Raw genomic sequence first — 23,791 nt, 5'->3', positions numbered from 1 at the left:
CCCTTGCTCTGGGAAGGAGTCTGTTGGGTGGCAGTGGGCCAGGCCTGAGGCCGCCTGCCTGATCACCAGGACGGTGGTTAATCAGATGGCATTGTGGGCCTGGGATCTGGCCCCAGGCAGCCCTCTGCCCCCTCCCCGCTCTGTGGGAGGTCTGTTTCCAGGCCTGCAGCTGAGGAAGGGCCATCCCTGACCAGCTCCCATGCACTAGGTGGGGGATTTCTGTGGCCTATTTAATTTAGCTGGTTGTCCAGCTGGGCCAGGCTGGACAAAAAGCCTGAGAGACTTTCCATGGAAAGAATCCTACTGCCTGCCCCTGCGTCTGGAGGAGCCCAGTTTGTGCTTGGGACCCTTGGGGTGTGTGATCGTGCTGGAGGCCCTGGGTCTGAGCTGTCCTGAGTTGACCATGATGGCTCCCTGGGGGGAGCTGGAAGGGTCTGGAGGATGGGGGAGGGGCAGCCTGATGCCTGAGAGGGTCAGATATTCCAGCCCCAAATGCTTGGGGTGGTGTGGGGGGGCTAATTCACTTATTAGGCAACCTTCTATGGGCTGGAATCAGAATGGCAAAGTGGTCTGGAAGACCTGGGTTCTGCCTGTCTACCACAGACTAACTGTGTGACCCTGGACATGTCACCTAACCTCTCACAGGCCCTTTTTTCTCCCTACTTCTACTGGGGGATCACAGAAGTCTTCTAACCAGGATGCACAGTCAAAAACAATTCCCTCGCTGGCCACGTCCTAAAGCGTTTGGTGGCCAGCGGCCTGTGTCCTCCACGTCTGTGACAGGAAACGGCAGCACCTTCCTTCCGATGGCCATAGGCCCCTGACGTGATCCCCCTTCTTGGGTCTTTCCCAGTTGTTTGGGGGCCTCGTTGGTTCATAGGAGATGTCTGGTTCTCTGAAAATGGAAGGCAGGTCATTAACCTGGTTTCTGCAATATTTTATGACTGTATTTGAATGTAATTGGTTCCTTGGTCGTGCTCTGTGTTTTATTTTGTGCATTTAAAAATCTGGTTCTGAGAGGGCATCTATGGGCTTCTGCAGCTGGTCAGAGGGAGGGAAACCAGGACACAGAGAAGGGTCTGATCCTCTGACCCGGGGTTTACCCCCTCCCCATGCTTTTCCTTCTTACCTCCCGCCTCTTCCTCAACGTCCCCTCTGCCTCCTCACACTAAATTCTGCTTCCCAGACCTGCCCTGTTAGCCCTCCAATGGTAGGGGGGCTGTTGGTGGAGTTACTTCATTGCCCTCTGTCTCAGATGTGGAGACCGAGGCAGAGACTGCCTAGGACAGGAGAGCCCCAGCCTGGGTTCACATCTCAGCTCTGCTTCTGATTCACTGAGTGACCGTGGGTAATGCCTTGTCTGTGGCCTCGCTGGTCCCGTCTCTGGTGACACAGCTGGTCACCGTAGATGAAGCAGGGGCTCCAGATGCCTTAGGGCCAGAGCTTGGCTGGGGCTGGGGGGAGTGGAGGGAGTGGTGTGAGCCCCTCCTGATCAGGGCCTAGCCCTAGAGCTGAATTCTTGGTCTGATCCTTTTACAGCCAGGCTCACTATGTCTGGCCTAGAACCACCAGCACTGGGGCCCGGGTAGTATTGAAGCCAGTGGAGACTGGGGAGGTTTAGTAATGTTCCCCGGGCTTGGGACAGGTGAGTCTGATTACCTGTGTGGCCGTGGGATGGCCCCTTCCTCTTCTCTGGGCCTCAGCATCCCTATCTGGGAAATGGAGGAGAAGGAAGTCCTGACCACTGTCCAGCTGGCACTGAGGCATGAGGGCTCCCAGCCCTCATTCAGGACCTGCCTCCTCCATACTTACACCTTCTTACTTGTCTGGAGGAGGAGACACCTGTCCTGTCCTGGGGTGGGGGGGGTTGGTCCCACCCCTGATAGAGGAGGCAAGAATACCCCCATGGGGAGGCAGCTGAGACCTATGTCTGACAGAGCTGGCCAAGTGGGTGGCAGTGCCCAGGGTGGATGGTGGGCACCTGGGGTGGTCACTGTAGGGAGGCTTCCTGGAGGAAACTGAGAGTGGGGGTTTGGGGGAGAGCAGAGCATGATGTGTGTTTGTGATGGGGGGCCCGGGATTTGAACCCAATCCTCTTCTGTCCTGCTGAGCTTTGGATGCCAGAGAGGAGAAGCTGTGCCCAAGGGGGCCTTCTGGAACAGTGGCCTCCAGGCTGCAGGCCATGGCCCTTGGCATCAGGCCCCGCTGGGATCTGTCCCAGCCTCCTCCTGGTGAAATTCCAAACCATTCACCTCCTCGTGTCCTCTCCCTGTGGGGACAATGGAAGGCGCGGGGAGGCCTTCAGGGTGAGGAAAGCCGAGGGCAGGATGTGAGGCTGGGCTGGGCACAGATGTACCAGGCCATCATCATCCTGTCAGAGTGCCCTGAAGGCTGCAGGGGCATCACAGCCAATGCTAGTCCTATGTCTCTGGGACTTGGTTTCTCATCTGCAGAAATGGGAGGGCAGTGCATACATTCTCAGCCCCCACCAGTTAAGAGGAAATGTCTTTGAGGCCTCAAAGAAGGGGAAGGGAGAAGCCAGGCTTTGGAGGCCCAGAGCTTGTGACTGGCTCCTTACAGTCCCTTCCATGGGCCTCAGTCTTCCCATCTGTAAAATGAGTTAGTTGGCAAGATGGCCTCTGACTTCCAGGAGTTTTCACCCCCGCTCTATGGTCCTTCCCACCTCAGATGGCCCAGAGCTCAGAAAGGGCGGGATGGCTCCCTCCCTTGATTTTTCCTCCTTCACTCTGCCTGTTCTCATGACACCCATCCCAGAAAAGGCCCCCCCTTGCTCAGATCCTCTCTTGCACCCCACAGCCAGTTTCTGGCCCTCGCCCTTGCCCTGCCTCCTGCCCTCCTCCTCTTTGGATCCAGCATGGAGCTGAGCAGGCACAGGCAAGGTCTTCCGGGAGGAAAGGTGAGAAGCTGTGGCCTTCCCCCCTTCCCAGCTCTGAAGAGATGCCACACTGCAGCAGCAGTCTTGCTAGCAGCCACTGTGGCTGTGTAAGACCAACAACACCAGCACACAGAGGGCTGCCAGCACTGGGTCTTTGATCTGCTTTTCTAAGGAAAGCAACTTTAAGGGGTTAACCATCTCAGTTTGATTAAACATACATATATCATTCACACAGTTCAGGGGAAAAGCCGGCACCCTGAACTTCAGAGCAAACACAAATGGAAATTACAAACATCGACAGACGGACCTTGTCTGATTAAATCACAATTTGTTGTTACCAGAGAAGCACCAACATCTGTCTGGGTTGTCAAAACCGGGGCAGGGGCAGTTACAGCAGCTTGCCCAGAGTCTCAACACTCCTTCCGTGAGCAGCCCCAAAAGTCAAACACTCCTCTCAATTCTATCCTCTTTGGAGCCCTGAGGGCTCCGGCCTCACCCAGGCTATCACATCACATACAAGTCAATGACTCTTGATTGCCTCAGCCCTGAGAAAGAGCTGAGAAATACTCCGAGACAGAGACAGCAAAAGGTTTCCCACCAACTCAAACAAGGGGAGACTTGATAGTCTTAGCATCCCAAAAGGGGGGAACACGGAAAAGTCTGTTTGCCTTAACACACGTGGGAGGGGTTGAGGACCCCCTGCCCCCACTCCTGGGCATGGAGGAAGACTGGACACCAAATAGGGGCCCCTGACCTGGAGGGCACTGCTGTGACCTTGCTACCACCCAACTGATGTAAACGGGCAGGTTCCCAAGTTTGGGGTCCTCCAGCGCCCCAGGCCAGGTAGGGATCGTTGGTGAATGGCCCTCAGGGCTGAGCCCAGGCATCCAGCTTTGGGGGCTGGCCAGGATAGGAGGCTTTTCAGCTGGGTGTCAGCCTTCTATCCGATCTCAAGGGCCTCATTTGGTTGCTCTATCGCCATTTTGACTGACCGTGAATTTGCAGACCATCCAGGCCCCTAGATCCTTTCTACCCAGCCATACTTCCCCCTGCCCCCAGTGAAACAGGTACTTTTGAAATTTATTTCTTGAGCCCAAGGGTCAGACTTCACATTGATGCCCATTGAATTTCACCTTGTGGGATTGGGTCTAGCCCTAATGGGCCGCCATCTTTGATGTCCCAATTCTTTGATCTGAAGGGCGGTTTGCCTAGTTTCATGTCACCTGCAAATGTGACGAATGTGCCAACCATGCTTTCGATCAAAAGGATAACCAGCAAAGGGCCAATGGGAGAACCCTAGGGCATGCCCTTGGAGACAGCCTCCCAAGCTGGCATTGGCTCGTTAGCGCTGTAGTTCAGCCGTCCAGGGAGCTCTGGATTCATCTCACTGCATCATCACCTGCCCCTCCCCCCCACTCCTCCTCTACCTATCTTGTTCCCAAGATCATAATAACACCCTGCTTTATGTCTGGAGAAACTGAGGCCCAGAGAGGTGGAGGCTGAGCCAAGGGGGCCCAGACTGTGCTAGACCATTTGGTGAATAGTTTTCTCTGCTTTCAGCTCCTGGGCCTTTTCTCTGTCTCTCTTCTCTCCATTTCCTCTGCACATAGTAGGCCCTCAATATTGAAGGGCCTGGTTTAACTAGTGGAGAATTAGCCAGTAATGTAGGAGTTCTGTGCATGTATTTGTTCTCACCTCCTTCTTCATGTACAGGAGCTAAAAATACCCAGCCAGGAGAACAGCCTTTTATGTATGAGGGCAGAAGGGCCGCCTTGGAAAGCACCAGCTGTTGGAAGAGGGTCAGCCCTTAGAACCTGCACCATGGACTGTTAGAGCATGCAGGGGGCCCTGGAGACCACCTAGCAGTGGGCAGGGGGCTCTGGAGACCTCCTAGAGGAATCCTCTCATTTTAGAGCTGCCCAAACTGGGAGGATGGCATGACTTATCCAGGACGCCAGGAGTAGGGGTCTGAGGCAGGATTGGAACCTGGTATCCCAGTTCCTCAGTCTGGGTGAGCTTCCACAGTACCACAGAGTGGTCCCCTTCTGCCTTTTTGTCAAGCCTGTGGCCTTTCCCTTCTGGTCCTCCATTGCTGTATCTGGAGGATAACCCTTGTGTCCTTTCTAGCTGACCCACCATGATCCTGCTCATTTCTGCTTGGAGGAGGGGGCTGGATTCTTCCCTCCCTCTTGTAACTGACAGTAGCAATGACCTTCATGGCACTTGGAGAGGATGGCCCTCAAGTTTGGAGGGGAAGACAAGACAGCATCTGGCAGGGACTCCAGATCCTCATGGTTGTCCTGGCATTGGAAGGAAGCTGCCCTGTCCTGCCCCCCTCCCCCCATGCCCTGACCCTCTCTGGAGGGCTTCTGGGGAGGGGCCAGGTTAGGAGCACGGGGTCCCACCCCCCAGAGAGGCCCCATGGGCTTCTCCCTGCTCACTGACCAAAGAGCCACCTCTGCCTCTCCCCACCAGCCTGGGCCCTTCTCCATTTGTCCTCTAGGGTCCATCCTTAGGAAGGAGGGGACTCTGGGGAGAAGGCTGTTCTCAGGCCAGGTATTCTGGCTTCAAATATTCCTCACTCCCAGGTCTAGTTTGTGTAAAATTCTGGGCCCCACTGGCATGGAAGACTTACCTGGGCTTGGGCATCATTTTTAGCCTTTGGTCTTCATCATGGCCCCCAGGGAGTTAGGAAGGGAAGGGGGACAGGGAAGAAATTCTGAGGCTCAAGGACCTCCAGTGGGCCTCTCACTTCCCATGCCCTGGCCACATGCCTGGCCCTGCCCAGAGTGACCCCCTCCCCACTTCCATCGAAGCCCTCCTCTGTGCTGACAAGGACCCAAGGTTGGGGGTGGGGAAGAGGAGGGAGGCAGTTTCAGGTCTGGTTCACTTTCTCTGTTCGGGCTCTTTGCCCTCACTTTAGGGTAACTCAATGAGAAACCTCTCTCCAACAGAGCTGAGCCCACCCAGAGGAAGTCAGCACTTTCATTTTGTTACAAAAACACCAGCATCTGCCTGTTCCAAACCCAGACTCTTCCCTGGTGGCCACTGCCTCTGCCCATCAGAATGGAAGCTTCTAGAGGACTGGGACTGGCTTGTTTTAATGCACCCTTTGGGCTTGAGAGTAGTGTGTATCAAAAAGCACTTTCCTTTTGTTCGTTTGCTGTGTGGGTGAGGAGCCCAAGGCCCTTGGGCTAGTTAGGGAGACCCCCTGCCCAAGCCCAGCCTTTGGCCCCGACTGCACCTCTAGACCCTGGCACATTTCTGACACCCCAGCCAGAGGTGGGGTGCTCCAGGGAGGCCCCAAGGCAGACAGCTTGTGCAGGAAGCCAAACTCTCAGAGGAGACGTAGGTCCCCAGAGGACAGACTGCAGAGGTAGAAGGGCCTCACTGATCATCTTGTCCCTGTAATCAAAACTTCATGTCCCCCAAGTGGTCTTCCAGCCTCTGCTTGGAGACTTCTGGTGCAGCCGAGGAAATACTGCCTCCTGAGGTTCTTGTCCCACCTTCTTGAAGCTCTGGGACTTGGCCATTAAAGCCTCCTTGGACCTGCCCCCATTGCTTCTGGTTCTGCCCACCTGGGCCAAGCAGAGTGAAGCTAATTTATCCCTCTTCCGCAGGATGGCCCTTCAGACACCAGGACACAAACATCATGTCCCTTCTGCAGGAGAAGCATCTCCAGTGTGTCATGGGTTCAGTCAAGGCCTTTGCACTGCCTGGTTGTCCTCTTCTGGATGCCCCAGCTTGCCATTATCCTGCTTAAACTGCCTTTGATTTAGGCTCAGAGGAGTCAACCTCATAATTCCAGGATTTGAGAGGTACCTGCCCTCCCTGGGGCCTGGCCTCAGTCAAGGGACATCAGAACATTATCCAAAGCCGCCTAATGGGACTGATGGAGGCGTGGTCAGGCCCATCTCTCCTAGCATTTGCCAGGAGAGATCCTTTTTCTCAGCTCTTTGTCCGGAGCCTTGTCTTTATCTGTTGGCCAGGCAACCCTCCCGGGGCAAGGCTGGTGGCCTGTCCTGGCCTGTTCTCGATGGAGCCGGCCTGACTCTTCCCTTTTGGGAATGTCAGGACAAGCCTTGTGGGAGCACTCCCATTCTCAGATGTCTCCAACAAGGGCTCAGCAGTCACCCCTGCCTCTTCTTTCAGGGCCCAGGGAAGTTGTCTGAGGGCAACCGGGGCTCTCTTACTTATGCTCCCCTTGGGGAATCACCTCCCTGAAGGTTGCTTCTGTCCATTCTTTAGAACCCAGAGAAAATCAAAGAGCACTGAGAGTCAAAGAACATGCTGACCAGGCTCTGCCCTGGCAGGTGGTGTTGGCCCAGCTTCCCATCTCTCCCTTCCTCTTCTGCCATCCCAGGGCAGCCCACCCTGCCCTGGCTCTTGTCTTCCTGAGCCATAGCATGCCTGCTTCTGTGTGCTCTAGGCCACACCACCTGTGGACAGTTATCCTCTGCTCCTGGCTCTTGCTTCCACCTTCTGTCCCAATCTTTTAGAAGTTGGTCAGGGAGCTCCCTGTGCAGCTACATTCAAACACTTCCTCATTTTCCTTCTCTTTGCAACATCTCCATTTATGCCTCTAGAATTTTCCATTCCTCCACACAGGCTGACTCCTGTATAGAACAGGTCAGCAAATGATACTCCAGGGGTCAAATCCCCTGCCCTTGGTTTTGTAAGGCAGGGAGGGGGCAACTAAGATTAGTTCTTACGTTTGTAAATAAAGTTTTGTTGTATTTGAAAATGTACAGACAATTCTTAGCTCATAGGCTGTCCAGTTTGCCAGCCTTGCTATGGAATAGAGAGTGTTGCTCCATGGGGTCATCCTCTTCTTCCTTTGAACCTTTGAGACACAGCTGCCCTCTCTAGATCTAGGGTAGGAGGAGGACCAGGCCCAGATTTCCTCTCCTGGTCCGTCGCATGCTGTGGGAGGAAGTAGTCACTTCCCCTCATGGGTTCCCAGCCACCAAGTGCTCTGTTAGTGAGCATCAGGCCCAGTATTGGATTCTTCCCTCATTTGTTCCTCTGCCTTTTAGAGAATGAAATTATCACAAAGGCAGATAAAAAAGTTGTTAGTTCCTCTGCTTTCAACATAGAGGGGCCATCAGCAGCCCTGTAGCCAACTGAAGTTCCTCCTCCTGGGCAGGATGCCCATGGGTGCCAGACGGTGGCATCCGTTACCACTTGAGCCTCACAGCTGCTGCAGGAATGGTGTCCATTTTAAGGATGAGGAAACTGAGGTCCTGAGAGATTAAGTGATTTCTGAATTGTCACCCAGCCTCCCCCCACTCCCCCCAATGCTGGAGACAAGACCCAAACCCGGGTCTTCCCTGACTCCATAATCATACACTCTCCTCTCCAGTTCAGTCCTCCTGGTGCTGTGGTCTGAGGATCAACTTTTGTTCTCACAGACCTGTAACAAGGCCTTTTACTCTCTGGCACAGTTTTACCATTTGGAAAATGAGAGAGTTGGCCCCTACCCCCTTCTACTTCTGACAATCCATGTTCTATGTACTGCGCCAACCCTGCCCCCCGCATCAGTAATCAATCAAGAAACATTTATTAAGCACCTATCAGGTGCCAGCTAAGGAACGGGAATGTAAAACAGGCCTTGCCATCAAGGAACTCAGCAAGCCTGGCTTGCAGAACTCAGCCCCCTAGCCATCAGCCGGCCTGGGTTCCAGAGCACGGCTCACTTGACTTCCTGCACTGACTGGCATTTGGTCCCTCTGAAGTAAAGGCATTGCTCTGTCTCCTGGATGGGTGGCAGCAGGCTGGCCGCTGTGTCCAGAGGATGAACTGAGTTGGGCCTGAGGCTGTCTGTGCTCTGGCCCTGGGCTGGGGTGGGGCCGGCTCCTCCCTGAACTTGCTTGTTCCTTCCCCATTCTGATTTCCCACCTGTTGCCTTTCTTTGGTCAGAACCTGCCTGGAAATGCCCCCAAGCCTGCTGGTGTGACCCCAGGCTCCATTGTCTACAGTAAAAAGCTTGCTGTGACCTTGTGAGGAAAGCACATGATAAACCTCACAGCTCCAGAGGAAACAAGGCTGCTCCCTTGGAAGACAGACCCAGCTTTCAGGGAGTGACCCAACCAACGACCAGCATCCTCTCCCCCATTGTGTGTGTGAGGAGCAGGTCAGGGCCCCTCTTCCCTTCAGTTTTCTTCTCTGAAAGATGAGGGGTGTGCATTTAGAAACAGTGGTCTCAGAGTGAGGGATATAAGGACATGTGGGTTCTTGACTCCATGAGGACAGAGGAGGCTGGATGCCCACTTGTTGGGGAGGAAAGGTACGGTACAAAGGTTGCGTCTTCAGATGTGGGCCAGATGGATAACTGATGACGTGGAGGTCCTTCCCGGGCCTCTTGGGGGGCTCTGCTTTGCTTGGACCGAACCAGATCCTTGAGTTTTCACAGAGAGAACTTATCCCCAAACGCTGAGCAGTGAAAGTGGGACCCTTCATGAAGGCAGGTGATTCCCAAAGGGAGGTCGGTGTACCCAAGAAAGCCTCCTGTTTATCGCTCTCCAGGTCCTGCCATTGCTGGGCTGTCTCACTGGAGGACAGCAGTGGGTGCATGGGTGGGGGGCGTGCCCTCCAGATCTGGGCCAAGTTACTGCTTCCGTCTTAGCTGCCTGGGCTGGTGAGAAAGGACTGGAGATCCAGCCACATAAGTATCCTTAGCTGAAGGAGCTAGGAATGTTGAGACTAGAGAGGGGTGGGTCTTTAAATATCCGGAGGAGGGCATTTCTCAAACCGAAACTGGAAAGGAAGGAGGGGGGGGGGGCGGAGAGAGGAGAGAGAGAATTCCATTTAAAGTAACAACAGAAGACAGTGGTTCTCTGACACTTAGCTCCCTAATCTTTCTGCAGAGAGAGTCAGGGCCCAGTTCTATGTTTCTAAGCATGGTGAGAATGGTGGTCAGGATCATATCCGTTCTCTCGAGGAGCAAGGCCTCCAGGACCCCAGAATCACAGAATCCCTGAACAGGGAGGCACCGTGGAGGCCTGGCCAAATATTCCTCTACAGAGAGTGGAGGCACAGGACAAGGGCATTTTCACACCCGTAAAGGAGGATCTAAATGAGTGAAGAGACGGTCATTGTCATGCCTAGACTGTGCCAATCTGATAAAAATATTACCCATTTTTAACTGTACCAATCAAATGATTAAATTGATACCTCATGGAATATGATAAAAGAACAAAGTAAAAACAATCTAGTCGGTCACTACGCGCTGATTAAGCGCCTACTGTGTGCCGGGCACTGTGCTAAGTCCTGGGGATACAAAGAAAGGCCAGGCTCTGCCCTCGAGGAGGAGCTACCTCTCGACAGCCCCCCACAGGCAGGCAGTGACAAAAGCACGGGCTGTTCTCAGATTAGATTACTTTACCGGCTCTAAATGCCTGCATTATTTGACACTGAGTAAAAGCAGAGAATGAGGCCTCGGAACGGCCAGCCAAGTGCAGCTTAGAAGCAAACGAGCCTAGCAGACTGTGGGATGTCTTCACGGCCCTGTCCTAGGGAAACCTGGACAGGAGCTTGGCAGGAAATGGAGTGTAGAGCAGCCGCTCCCACCCTGCCCATTGCCGGGTGGATTAGTGAGCTGGGTGGTGGCGGGCACCCATGCTGGTGCTGGAGCAGGGGGGATGATTCTCTGATTCATAACCGGGATTCCCCAGAGCTCTTGCATGGGACAGGGATCCCCCAGGGCTGCTTGGCCCAAGGGGCTGCTATGGGGAGGAGCTGGGGGAAGAGACTCTCCCTCCCTGGAGGTCTTCACTTCCAGGACTGTGCCCAAGATTCCCATGCAGACATGATAGGTCAGACTGTGCCGCCTGTGAAGGCGCTTCCAACTCCAAGATTCTGCCTGTCCCCACTTTAGACTGGAAGCTCCTTGAGGGCCAGAGTCTTCGTTGTCCAGTGTGCTGCACAGGCTCAGCACACTGTAGGTACCCGGTCTCTCCTCTAGCCAAACATGGCCCCCCTTGCTCCTCAGGACCTCACCCCCGACCTCTCCAGTCCACATCTGAGCATTGGACCCAATGCTGTCTTGTCATCCCATCAGCCAGCACGTGGAGCCCTGTGCATGGGAGCCACCTTATCTGGACTAGAGTGTAGGAGAGAGTGGGCAGGAAGGCTGCCTGAGGGCAAAGGGCTCACCAAGCCGATAGAGGACCTTCCATTTCATCCTAGAGGCAATAGGGAGCCACGGGGCATTCTGGGGGGAGGGCTGCCACAGTCTGACCTTCTCCTGCAGAATGTCATTGGCAGCAATGGAAGATGGACAGACTGTTGGAGGCAGAGAGACCAGGTCCAAGCCTCCTGCAGGGCTCCAGATGTCTGGGGTTAGGGCCCGAACTAGGAGTGGCACTGACAGTGGTACAGAGGGTACTTGGGATGGACCTGAAGTCAGGAAGGCCTGAGCTTTGTGGCCTTGGACCTTAACCTTTGGGCCATCTGTAAAATGAGGCTTCCTCACTAGCTGAGTGTCTGAGAGGTGCTGTGAAGGCAGACAGCCGGGTCTGGCAGTGGGCTGGGCACCGTATTTTTCTGAATGGCTCTCAGTGCCCAGCACGAGGCCAGGCCCAGGGAAGTGCTGGCAGGCACTTGTTGAGGGGGTGGTGTTTGGTCCGTCAGTCCTCCTTCATCTCCCTCCAGGAGAGCTGTGAGTGTGTCCCAGCGACTCTTATTGGCGCTCAGAGTTTGGGCTCTGGATCATGGCCTAAGCTGACCGGGCATCTACTCCAGCAGGTCCATGCTGCCCCGTGGCCTGTGCCCAGAGGCTCTCTCCTGCCGCTTCTCTCTGAGGCCAGCAGGTGGAAGGCCTTTCTTCACAAGGACTCTGTCCTTGAGGGGAGACTTTGTGTGCCCCTTGGGCATGCCCATGGGTGTGGGTGCCTGTGTGTATGTCAGGACACCTACTAAACATTTGTGAAGCACCTACTATGCGAGAGGCCCTGTGCTAAGTGCCAGGGCTACAAAGAGCCAAGAGACAGGCCCTGCCCTCAAGGAGCCTACAATCCAGTAATAGAAACAGTACATCAACAGATATGTACAAACAAGCTATTTAGAGGATAAAGAAGAAATAAGAAGAAGAAGGTGGCACTGGAATGAAGAAGGGGGAGGCTTCCTGTGCAAGGTGGGATTGTAGCTGTGCCTTGAAGCTGGGGAGGCCAGTAACCAGAGCCAAGGAGGGAGAGCCTTCCAGGCCTGGGGGACCCAGGACACAACTGTGAGGGACCCCTGCAGCTAGAGGGAGTGACCTGGAGAAGGAGGAGGAGAGGCGGGAGTGGGGTGCCCTGAACACCTAGAGAGGAGAGAGTGACCACCAGCAGCAGAGGCTTCAGAGAGGCCAAGGACCATGAGGAGTGAGAAAAGGCCATTGGATTTGGCCACTGAGAGATCGGTGATCACTTGGGAGAGAGGTTTCGGTGGAATGCTGAGGTCGGAAGCCAGATAGTAAGGGGTTGAGAAGCGCATGAGGCGTGTGGAGGCCCCTGTTGTAGGCGGCGTCTCAAGGATTTAGCTACAAAGGGCAGAAGAGACATAGGAGGGTGATGAGTGGGCATGGAAGGGGCCAAGGGAGGGTTTGGGGGATGGGTGGGACATGGCCATGCTTGTAAGCAGAAGGGAATGAACCAGTAGAGAGGGAGAGAGTGGGGGGGACAGAGGGAGTGGGACCCATTTAGCAGGCCTTGGTCAGGAGCAAAGTAAGGCCGCCTCGTGTGAAACAGGTGGAGGAGGGAGAGGCTGGAGGCATCGGGGTGATGTGGGATGTTGGGAGGAGAGAGAGGCAACCATGGGTAAGTGACTTGGAGTTTGTCTGTGAGGGGTGTGCGTGTGCATGCGTGTACGCATGTGTGCATGCACATACACCCCCTACGGGGCACTGTTCTCAGCGCCGCCCCTCGGGCCACTCTGTTTGGTGATGTAGTCACAGCGGTGAATAGACTCTTACCTGGGCCTTGGAGGGAGGAGAAGATTGAAGCTGCCCAGCCTATGGGGCCTCCAGAAAGAATGGGGAGCCAATGTTGGAGCTCTTTGCTGGTCTCCTTCAAGGCTGTGTGGCCTCAGAGGGGAGGCCAGGAGGGGCGGGTTCTTCTCCCAGATCTGCTTCTGACGGTCTGGGTCACCTTGGCCAAGTCCCTTCTCCCCCCTGGGCCTCAGTTTTCCTCTTCTGTTCAAGGAAAGGGTTGCATTTAATGGTCTAGGTTCCCCGAGATATGTCAAACCATGTTCTTTGATCTAAGGGCCTTCCTGGTGACTTCCACATTCTCTGTTCTAAGACCCTGCCTGCCGGCTCTGACTTTCTGTGTTCCGTGATCTACAGCTGCTCTTGGCTCTAATGTTCTAGGTTTCTGGACAGCAGCCTTTGGGTAGACAAGGTCCAGTGGCTCATAGCATCACAGGCCACTGTTGAAGGGGGCCTAAGTGGCCTGACCCTGGGGCCTGAGCCTGGGGCAGTGGCCCTCCCCTGAACCAAGGAGTGTGGGGGTAGGCTGTGTGGTGACATTCAGAGCAAGTCAGGAAACCATTCTTTAAGGGGAGTTGTAAGGATTCCAGAAAACCTGTGGCCACATTCTCTGACACAGGGCACAGACAGGCAGGCTCCCTTCTTTGGCAGACCTCCAAAGCCAGTGTCTATACCGCAGGCCCAGTCCTGGCTCACAGCCATCTTGTGAGTGGGACCCAGAATCCTGGAGCTGAGCTTGGGCCTGGCTTAGCTCCTTCCTGCTGTCCCTGGGCCCTCTCCCCCAGCCGTGGGGCATCCTTCCCTTGGAGTCCTGGGGCAGCAGGTCCCTGGGGAGTCATGCCCTAAACCTAGGCCTTGAGAATTCCTCAGGTCTAGGCACCTTCAGTTCACCGAGAGTCCTGGCTGGCTGGGCATCATGAGTCTGGCTGCCCTCCTTGGCTGGTATGGGGCCGGCTTCCGTCTGGCACTGTCCAGTCCAGCTTCTCGCTGGCTGGACCTACACAGGGCAGGAGCAGAGATGGCCTTGCAGTGGATGGGGTCCTGGTGTCAGCTCAGAAGGCCTGAGGGGAGCAGAAGGTCAGTCTCTGGCCTTTCCTCAGAGTGACTTAGTGCTTTCTCTCCATATATCAGCTGGCCGGAGGCGTGATCCTCGGGGTGGCCCTGTGGCTCCGCCATGACTCCCAGACCACCAGCATCCTGCACCTGAATCTTGATGATAAACCGGCTCCCAGCACCTTCTACGTGGGTGAGTGGGGCCCAGGCTGGGGGGAGGGCAGGGCTGGCAGAGCCCACTTTGGCCCTTCTCTTGTTGGAATGGTGCCCTGGAGGCGAGTCAAGATACCCGAGGTCTGGTCCTCCATTGGCTGGTGACCCACTGTCTCCACTTGTGGGCCTCAGTTTTCCCATCGGTGTAATGAGGGACAAAGAACTTGTGAGGGCCTCAGGTTTGGGAGCCTAACTGGACTTGCAGGGAAATGTCTTCCCAAGCTGCAGTTGGGTTTCACTGGATGAGCCCCCTGGCGCCCAGCCCCTCTGGGATTCAAGAGGGATAGGCTTGGATCCTGCCTGCTCTGGGAGATCTCCCCATGGAGGGGGGTGGTGGGACACATGAGGAAGGACTGCTCTCTCGCTGCCCAGAATGAAGTGCCCATTGGTGCTGGGGGTGCTGCTGGAGGGGCCCTGAGGCTTCTTGGAGGGGCTGGAGGGATGGGAAGGGAGCAAAGGAGTGGGGTATCAGGGCAGCCAGCCTCAGGGAAGGTACTTGGACAAAAGCCCAGGGGGTACATCTAGTGAGCCCTGAAGGCCAGAGGAAGAGGGGAGGCTTGAGCCAGTTGGCCTGCTTGGCCATTGGATGGGTGACCCCCCCCACCCCCATCACCCCCACTGGGGCTGACAGGGGCAGGGTGCTCCTTGGTCTGCTTGTGGCTCCTGCACCTGGCCACTCTTGGGTGGGCCAGAGATGCCCAGCCTCTGGCCTCCTTTCCCAGCCCCATTTTTAGAGCTGTATGTTCATGTTTACAGGGGAGCGTGTCTGTGCGGAGGGGCACCTGTGCCCTCCAGGCAGGGATGTGGGTGTGCCAGGCCTTTTGGGTTAGGCTCTGGACCTTGGGGAAGGCAGGGAGCCCTGGGAAGGCCTGGTGCTTCCTCAATGTACCTTGCCTGGAGGGAGGGAGGGGGGCAGCTGAAGGAAGAGCTGGACCAGTAGGAAGGCAGCCCAGAGGGAGGGGACCAGGGCTGAGTCACAGCCCCAAGGGTGCCTTCCCTGTCCCAGGGCCTTATTTGGCCTCTAGGTTGCTCCAAGAGAGTGGCTGCTGAGGGCAGGGGAGCCCCCAGAGGCTAGTGGTCAGGGCTGGGGAGTGGGGCATTGGGGAGACTTCCCTCATGACCTCTGACCTATGCTTTTGGGGTACCTGGAATAGGGAGGCAGAGGACTTGAGTTCAGATCCTAATGCTTGTTAGCTGTGTGACCTTAGGCAAATCCCCACACCGTCCTGAGCCCCCACCCTACGCCTCATTGGTCAGAGGCCAAGGGTCTCTGAGCCTGTTGGACTCCTGTGGGCCTGTTGGCCAAGAGAGGAGACATCTGGGTCCTTGAGCCCCCCAGCTCTCCTCGATTTCTCCTTATATAGCCGTGGTAAAGGAGATGGCAGCTGCTGTCTGTCTGCCACCAGAGTTCTGTTGGGGGCTGGCGCTGGCCAGATGCCTCTGGCCAGGCCCGGCCCACCTAACTCTCCAGCCACCCACCACAGAAGGCTGAGAGCCCTAGGCCCTGGGGAGGGGAGAAGGTGGGTGGGAAGGGGCATTCCGTGCCTGCCATGCAGAGGAGATCCTGCTCCCCACTTTCTCCGGGAAGCCTCGGCAGGCATCGTGGCCCCCTGCTGGCAGGAGCCCCTCGGATCCCCTTGGAGGCATCCCGTGTTTGTGTCTGGGCTGACTTCACCCCACCCCACCCCCATCCTTCTCCCTGAAGCCATTCCTTCTCAGTGCCCCTCCCAGGGCCATGGTCCTCTTCCTCCCCCCCCCCCACCAGGGTTATCTCAGGGAGGCTCTAAAGAGCCTCAGAGGAACTGAGGGAGGGGAGCCCCCTTAAGAGTCTGAGGCTGAGATTCCCTGGGCTCTTCAGTCCAAATTGGCAATCACACCTCGCTCTCAGGCCACCAGCACACATTTGTGTACAATGCAGACACAGTTATTTCAGCCCCCAGGGTTTGTAAGGGTTGGCATATCTACCTGGACCCCATGATGCCCCTGCCTCTGGGCATGCCAGATCACGGGGAGGGGGAGATGCCCTGCCCCCTGGCATGCTGGAGTATAGGGGAGGGGAGATGCCCCTGCCCCCTGGCATGCCAGAGCACAGGGGAAGAGAGATGCCCCTGCTCCCTGACATGCCAGAGCACAGGGCAAGGGGAGGGGAGCTCTTGGTTTCGTGGGATCCTGGGGAGTCCCTGGTGTGGCTTTCTGAGCAGAGGCTGGGGATGGGGCCATTGCCAGGCAGAGGCAGCCCAGCCTGGTGGTGGGAAGTCCCATAGAGCTACCCAGAGGGTGAGGGCAACCCTCACACCTGTTCCCTTCATCACTAGGTGGCAGCTGCTGCAGGCCTGCCCATGGTGCCTTCAAGACGAGGCTTTCTCTTGTCTGTACAACTGTGGTCTCAGGTGTGCCAAGGTCTCTCCCCCAAATGACCCTGGGATGGGCCCAGGCAGTGAAGGGGCTCTCTCAGGGGCACACAGCGAGCCGTGATGATGCTGGTCTTAGCGATGATGATAACGTTGGGTTGTTTATGAGGCATTTTATAGTACTCTTCTCACGGCTCCTGACTGCCCTGGGCCGCCAGGACAATTAGCCTGGACCAGGTCGGTCTGGAATGTCTGCGGAAAGTGCCCTCCCCTCCCGCTGCCAGTATGCAGCAGCTCCTGCCCTGCAGCCTCCAGCCCGGGAGGGGGTCACACAGCCGGGTTATCTGGGACACACGGACATGAACCCAGCCCTTCCTGGCTTCCCCTGTGAGGGTCTCAAAGAGAGCCAGCAAAGAGCAGTGTGCAGACAGCTGGTCCACCCCGAGATGGGAGCGTCTGGGGACTCGCCTTGTTTTGTTAAGGATGGGATGAGAGGGCATGGGGAGGGGCCAGTGCCAAGGGAGAGACACAAGAGAGAGTGGGGGTGACGGTGACAGAGAAGAGACGGGAGAGGCTTGGTGGTGTGTGTGCGCACACGTGTGCTGTGTGTGCATGGGTGTGGTGTGTGTGCGTGCGTGTGCTGTGTGTATGTGTGTGTGCATGTATGTGTGGTATGTGTTTGCATGATGTGTGTATGTGTGGTGTGTATGTGCGTGTGGTGTATGTGTGTGTATTGTGGTGTATGTATGTGTGTGCGCGCATGTGTGTGTGCATGTGTGTGTGGTATATGTGTGGGGTGTGTGTATGTGTGGTGTGTGTGTGCATGTGTGTGTGTCTGTGTGTATGTGCATGGTGTGCGTGTGTGCGCGTGGTATGTGTGTGGTGTATATGTGTGTGTATGTGTGGTATGTATATGTGTGGTGTGTGTGTTTGTGTGCACGGTGTGTGTGTGCATGTGTGTGTGGTGTGTATATGTGTGTATGTGTGGTGTGTGCATGTGTGTGCGCGCGTGTGTGTGTCTGTGTGTATGTGCATGTATGTGCATGGTATATGTGTGTGGTGTATATGTGTGTGTATGTGTGGTATGTATATGTGTGGGGTGTGTGTGTGCATGGTATATGTGTGCGTGTGTGTGGTATGTGTGGTGTGTGTGAGCATCTGTGTGTATGTGTGATGTGTGTGCACACGTGTGTGTGTCTGTGTGTATGTGCGTGTGTGTAAGTGTGTAAGGCTGCCTGGGGCCCAGCCCTCCAGCGTAAGCAAGGCTTCTAGGAGCCGGTCAGGGGTGACCACAGAGCTGTGATGAGGGGTGTGTCCACTTTGGTCTGTTACTGTCTGAGGGGAGCTCTCCTCAGCAGGAGGTGCCGGGGGAGGCCGGGGTCGAGGGGATGGGGACGGAAGGTTTGGAGCCAGGCAGGAGGACTGGCTTTCTGTGGGCTGCAGAGCTTGGGGGACGGGAGCAGCCCAGGTGCGGTGGGTGGCAGTTAGCCATGGCAGGCCGGACACAGAGACCTGGGGGACAGGACAGGGGTGGAGTGGACTTTGTCACTGGGGCTGAAGTGGCGGCCTGGCCACACACGCCGTCGCTGCTTCTGGACTCTGGACCCTGCTTCAGGAGAAGCGGGCCAGGATCGGGCTCCAGGCTGGGCTCCCTGATGCAGGACTGGGGCCGAGGTGGTTAGGGCCCTCCGGTGCCCTTCGGCTGTGCGCTTCCTTCCATCGGCCCGGTAGCGAGTCCCGTAGCCCCCCGTGGCCGGTGGGCCCAGACTCCCTGTGGCATTCACAGCAGATAGCTTTGGAGTCACAGAATCTCCATGTAGGACGAGACCTTGGCGCTGGCCAGAGAGGTCAAGGCTTGCCCTCCTCCCAGCAGGAGCTCAGATCATGGCTGTGGAGCCTTGGCGGGGAAGGGAGGGCCCCCAAAGCCTGGGAGCCACAGTGCCCGAGGGCTGGGCCCCTCCCCAAGCCTCGCCCTTGCTGACCCTGTGACCTGGGGGTGGGGGTGGAGCCCCTGGGCCTCAACTGCACTCCCCCACTCCCTGAGGCTGTGGGGCTGGGGAAGGAGGTGGTTACTGCTGGTCCGAGGATGCATCCTGGTTGGGGCTGAGCCATGGAGCGAGCCCTTGGCTGGCCAGCTGGGGGGAGGGGGGCATGGGAAGCCAAGGCGTCCCTGCTCCACCTCTCCTGTGGCTGGGGAGGCCTTGGTGCCTGAAGGCCGGCTCCCAGAGACAGGACAATGGGCTTATTGTGCGGGCCTGGGAAGGCTCATGAGAGCTGGGACTTCAGCCCGGCCCCTTAGGGAATGCCATGGGGACAGGCCCTGGGCTTCTTCCCCTTCCCCCCTCTGCTCCTCCTGGCACCCTTGAGCTAGACCCAGAGGGGCCCTTAAAGACCCTCCTCCTTTTACAGATGGGGAAACTGAGGCACAGGTTAAGTGACCTGGCCAAGGTCATGCACTGAGTCTCTGGGGCAAGATTTAAACTCAGGTCTTCCTGACTCTGAACCCAGTGCTCCACTGGATCTCCACCATCTCCCTCTGTCTGTCTCTGTCTCCCTGTCTCTCTCTGTCTCTCCCTGTCTCTCCATCTCTGTCTCCCTCTGTCTCTCTCTGTCTCTGTCTCTGCATCTCTGTCTCTCTCCATCTCTATCTCTGTCTCTCTGTCTCTGATCACCTTCCCTTCCTCATGCACAGTTACTCCTCTGTTCTGAACTCTTCGGTGGCTCCTTACCACCTCACTCCCTTTCCCAGACACTCAGGGTCAGAGTTGCCCCACCTTCCAGGCCTTGTTATTCTCCTCCATATTCTCTAGTTTCTAGAGTAGAAGAGCCGCTGAGCCCTGAGTGTGGCCTGCGCTCTCCCACCATTGTGCCTTTGCTCAAGCTGTGCACTCCTCTTGGTGCCCCCTCTCCCTTTCTGACTTCCCTGTGGAATTCCCATCTCCCCACCCTCCCCCATTTCCTGTCACCACTTCAGACCTCAGCAGCCATGCTTTGCTCTCCCCAACTCAGTTTCCCCATCTTGTCCCCTCCCTTCCAGCTCTCTTAGGGGATAGTTGTTCCTACTGGGTCTGAAGTGGACAGGAGACAGTGGCCTCCCTAGGGCTCTCCCCAGGGGCCCAGAGAAGCGGGATGGGGCGGGGCATGGCTCAAGAGTCCAGCCTTCTTGGGGCCAGATGGGGAAACCAAGGCCCAGGGAGCAGGGGCACCTCCCTGGGCTGCTGATGGGGAGGCTTCCTCTTCCTCCTTTTGGCCCCCACTCAGCTCAGTCTTGTTAGAAACAAGAAATGTGGTGGGGCCCTATGGGCTGTTTTGGGCCTGTCACCCCGGGAGGCAAGTGTTTCCCCCCCTCCCCCATTCTGGGGGGGGCTGGTGTGGAAACCCCCCCTCAGCCTGCTCCCTGACAGACAGCTGCAGGGGGTGTGGTGGGGGTGGGGCCACCTGCCTCTGCCCCCTCATCCCCTTCTTTCCACTCTCCCTCCTCCGAGGCCTGAGAAGGAAAAACACCTCTTCCCCCCTCCCCTGGCCCAGCAGGCATTGGGGCATCCTGGGATTTTGGGACGTCGTCATGACAACCCCGGGGGCTCGCCAGCCAATTCTGTCACAGAATGATTTTTAAAAGAGAGAGACAGAGGGAGGTGTGGCGGTGGGGGTGAGCAGTGCCTGCCACTCTGGGTCCCCTCCCTCCTCACCCTGGCACCGACTGGGCCGGAGAACCAGGACATCCTGGCGTCTGTGCCAGGCGTCCTGGGCTGGTGCCTGGGCAGTAAGCACGGGGCCAGCATCCCCGGGGGGAGGGGGCCGTGGCGAGGCCTCTCAACAACCCCAGGAAGTGGGTGCTGTTGTGACCCCCATTTGACAGAGCAGAAAACTGAGGCAGACTGTAAAGTGCCCAGGGTCACTCAGCCAGGAAGTGTCGGGCAGGGTCAGACCTCAGGTCTTCCTCACTCCTGAGTCTGCCCAGTGGCAGCCCAGAGAGCCTGGCACACGGTGCCACAGGAGAGCCCCGGCTCCAGGTCTGAACTGTGACCACAGGCAGACAGTGGACCTTTCTTTCTGGGCCTGAGAGGCTGATGGAGGCCATGGCTAAGAGCCCCCTGGAGCAGGCTCTGCCACTGTGTGCCTGGCACAGTGCCAAGCACCCAGTGGGCACATTCTTGGAGGCCTTGACAAGCAGGCCTTGGTGGGGCTCCAGGGGCATAAGTGGGTCCAGCTCCTCCCAGCCCACATTGTTCCCCTCGCCAGCTCTGCTCTGTCCCCACACAGCTTGGTGGACAGGGATGGGGGCAGGGGTTTCATTGGTCCGGAGCTCCTTATGGGGATGAAGTCATCCACCTGCAGTCAGGAGCCAACCTGAGCCCCGGAGGTCCCAGGGGAGAGATGGGGAGACTTCCCAGAAGGGCTGCTATTACCCTAGAGGGTGAGGGGGATGCCCCAGGGTGAGGGGGGCATTCTGCCTCCTCCCCACCAGAGCAGGAGAATGTGGGAGCACACAGTCGGACCGTGGCCGTGACGGTCTCTGCTGGAGACCTCCATGAAGGGCAGGGAGCTCACTACCTTTTGAGACAGCTGTGATATCAGGAAGTGTTTCCTGGCCTCTTTGCAGCTTCCTCCCATTGTCCCTGGCCCCTCCAGTCTGTTGTCATCCTCCCGGCCCCCAGCAGCATCAGCTCCTGATCCTGGGCTCTGTCCTGGGACTTCTCGCCTGGGCTGTGTCCAGAAAGAGGCTTCCTCTTCAGGGCAGGCAGGACAACCTGGGGACAGAGGTGGGGCCGATTCCCTGGCCAGCCTCCCCCCCCCCTGCCCCCATCATTCTGCCAGACTCGTCGTCCTCAGCTGAGGACTTGTTCCCACTCCCACTCCCATATTTGGTGGCTCCCTATTGCCCAGCTGGTCAGCGTTTAAGGGCTTACCATGTGCCAAGCCCTGTGCTGGGCCCACAAATACAAGGAAAAAGAAAGCCAGTCAGTGCCCTCAGGAAGCTTCCATTCTAATGGCAGAGACACATGCAGCTGACAGATACACAAGGCAGTCTGTGTGCATGGCAGGGCAGATGGTGGGGAAGATGGCAGAGGCCTGTGGGGAGCACGGCCTGCGCTGGGGAGCAGGGCCCACGCCAGGGAGCACGGCCTGTGCCGGGGAGCAGGGCCTGTGGGGAGCAGGGCCCGCAGGGAGCAGCCCACGCCAGGGAGCACGGCCTGCGCCAGGGAGCAGGGCCCACGCTGGGGAGCAGGGCCTGTGGGAGGCAGGGCATATCAGGCACAAGGAGGCAGGTCTAGCTGACGCCGCCCCTCATGAGGCAGCTCCTGGCAGAGGGCACAGCTGGACGTTCCTCGTGCCTGGCTCTGGAGGAAGCTCAGGATGGGGGCAGTTGGGGTGTCCTCAGGACCCTGGGTGCCCCCCTCAGCATCCCTGTCTGTGCTCCTCTTCCAGGCATCTACATCCTGATCGCTGTGGGCGCCGTGATGATGTTTGTGGGCTTCCTCGGCTGCTATGGAGCCATCCAGGAGTCCCAGTGCCTGCTGGGGACGGTAAAGAGACCAGCCACCCTTCGTGGAAGAGCATCCGCCTCCCCACATGGACCCCCCCCAAAAAAAATCAAACGAGCCCTCGGCTCTTAGGGCTACCCAAAACTTGCCCCTCGTCTACCACCTTCAAGTCGGAGGCTTCCTTTTGGGAGTGGCTGAGTTGTCAGGGGCCTGGCTGACCATCCTCCCAACCCAGACCCCTAACCTCAAATCTGTCTCTGACGAGGGGTCAGGCCCGAGCTGGAGGGAGCACCATGTGTGGGTGTGGGCGCTGTATTGTAAGGAAGTCGTAATGAGCCACAGAGCCCCCAGAGGCGGGCAGCCAGAACCGGGAAGGGATTGGGGCCCACGAATAATCTCCGTTCGCATGTCCCCCAAGGGGGATGGTGTGGACGGCCAGGCCTTGAGGGAGAGGCGAGAGCCATGGGAGACTGGCCAGGTGGGTCATCGAGGGGCTGCGGGCTCCTCGAAAGGCTCGGAGAGAGGCACGACTGTGGTGACCAGCCCTGGGCGAGGAGGCTGAGAAGCAGGGGCACCCAGGGACACCTGGAAGGCCATCCTGTCCTAGATTCACAGCTTTAGGCCAGACACTGCTTTGAGTCGAAGGCTCAGATGGGATGAGATGTGGGCAGGAGGCGGGCAGCCAGGGAAGGCCAGCAGGCAGGGCAGAGCTCAGGGATCTGAATGTCCGAGTTCAAGCTGACCATACCTTGTGGCTTGGCTTGGGGACTTGTGGGGGACGGTATAGGAGGAGGTAGGACAAAAGTCCAGCCCAGCCAGTCCTCAAGGACATGGCCAAGACTGCTTTGTGCAAGGCACCTTACAAATGTCTCATTAGGTGCTCACAACAATCCTGGTAGGTCAGAGCTATTATGACCCCCACTGAGTCAGATGGCAGCTAGGTGATTGGTCCAGGGTCACACAGCTAGGAAGTATGTGAGGCCAGATTTAAGATCCGATCTTCCTAACCCCAGACCCAGCCTCATCTGTTGCAGGCCTGCCGAGCCTGGCTTTTGTGGGGGTCCTGTAGCACCCCATTAATCAGCCTTCCCTCTTGGGCTGCTGGTGGCCAGCCCCCCAAGTTCTGGGGCAGAGAAGAAGGGGGCCTGACTTAGGGAATCTCTCCAGACTGCTGTTTTCTTCTGTAAAACAGACCAGTTTGTGCTGGGATCGAAGTAGATTGGCCCAATGTTTGTTGGGTGGGATTGAGTTAACCCAGGTGGTCTCTGAGGGCCTCCCACCCTGGACAGTCCAGCTTCTGAAGCCCATTCCAGCTCTGAGGACCCTTGTCCCACTGACCTTGCCAGTCCTGACATGTTCCGGGGCCCACCCAGCACTCATGTCCCTTGTTGGGAGGTCCAGCCCGCCCACCTCTGACCTTCCCATGTTCTAAGGTCCGCCCAATGCTCAGAATCTCCGTTCTAAAGCCAGCGGTGACGTTCCCTTTTCCGAGTCCTCTCCCAAGAATTTGGGCCTTGGAACATGTTTTCCTTGGTCTATGCTGGAAGTACAGTTTCAGCTCCCAGGCCTGCCCACCCAGGCCTCGCTCATTGCTAAATGACCTGGGTCTAGATGACCCCTGGCCATTTGTTGTAATGTTTCGTTGGCACATGAACCCTGGCACTCTTGAAAAGGGAGATAGCCTTGTGCCCTTGGGGCCCAAAGGGTAGAACCAGGACCCCCCAGGGGGCTGGAGATGAGTGCCAAGAGGCCTGTTTAGGCTAGATGGCAGAGATGGCCCAGAGCGGAGGGGTCCACTCGGGGTGGCAGTGGACTACCCCCACCC

At 57.2% G+C, this 23,791-nt stretch overlaps 1 protein-coding gene across 1 annotated transcript in view; it reads left to right on the top strand.

The window, feature by feature from the left end:
* The window catches only part of CD81 (CD81 molecule), a 34,099-nt gene that overhangs the window by 4,590 nt on the left and 5,718 nt on the right, over nt 1–23,791 (top strand). Inside the window, exons 2-3 of the mRNA XM_036763046.1 lie at nt 13,995–14,109; nt 21,911–22,008. Coding sequence (XP_036618941.1) covers nt 13,995–14,109; nt 21,911–22,008 — 213 coding nt within the window. The remainder of the gene's footprint in view (nt 1–13,994; nt 14,110–21,910; nt 22,009–23,791) is intronic.

Source organism: Trichosurus vulpecula, chromosome 6 (genome assembly GCF_011100635.1).
Source record: "Trichosurus vulpecula isolate mTriVul1 chromosome 6, mTriVul1.pri, whole genome shotgun sequence".
Lineage (NCBI taxonomy): Eukaryota > Metazoa > Chordata > Mammalia > Diprotodontia > Phalangeridae > Trichosurus > Trichosurus vulpecula.
The sequence above is the reverse complement of the archived record's forward strand: the minus strand, read 5'-3'. Positions and strand labels throughout refer to the sequence as shown.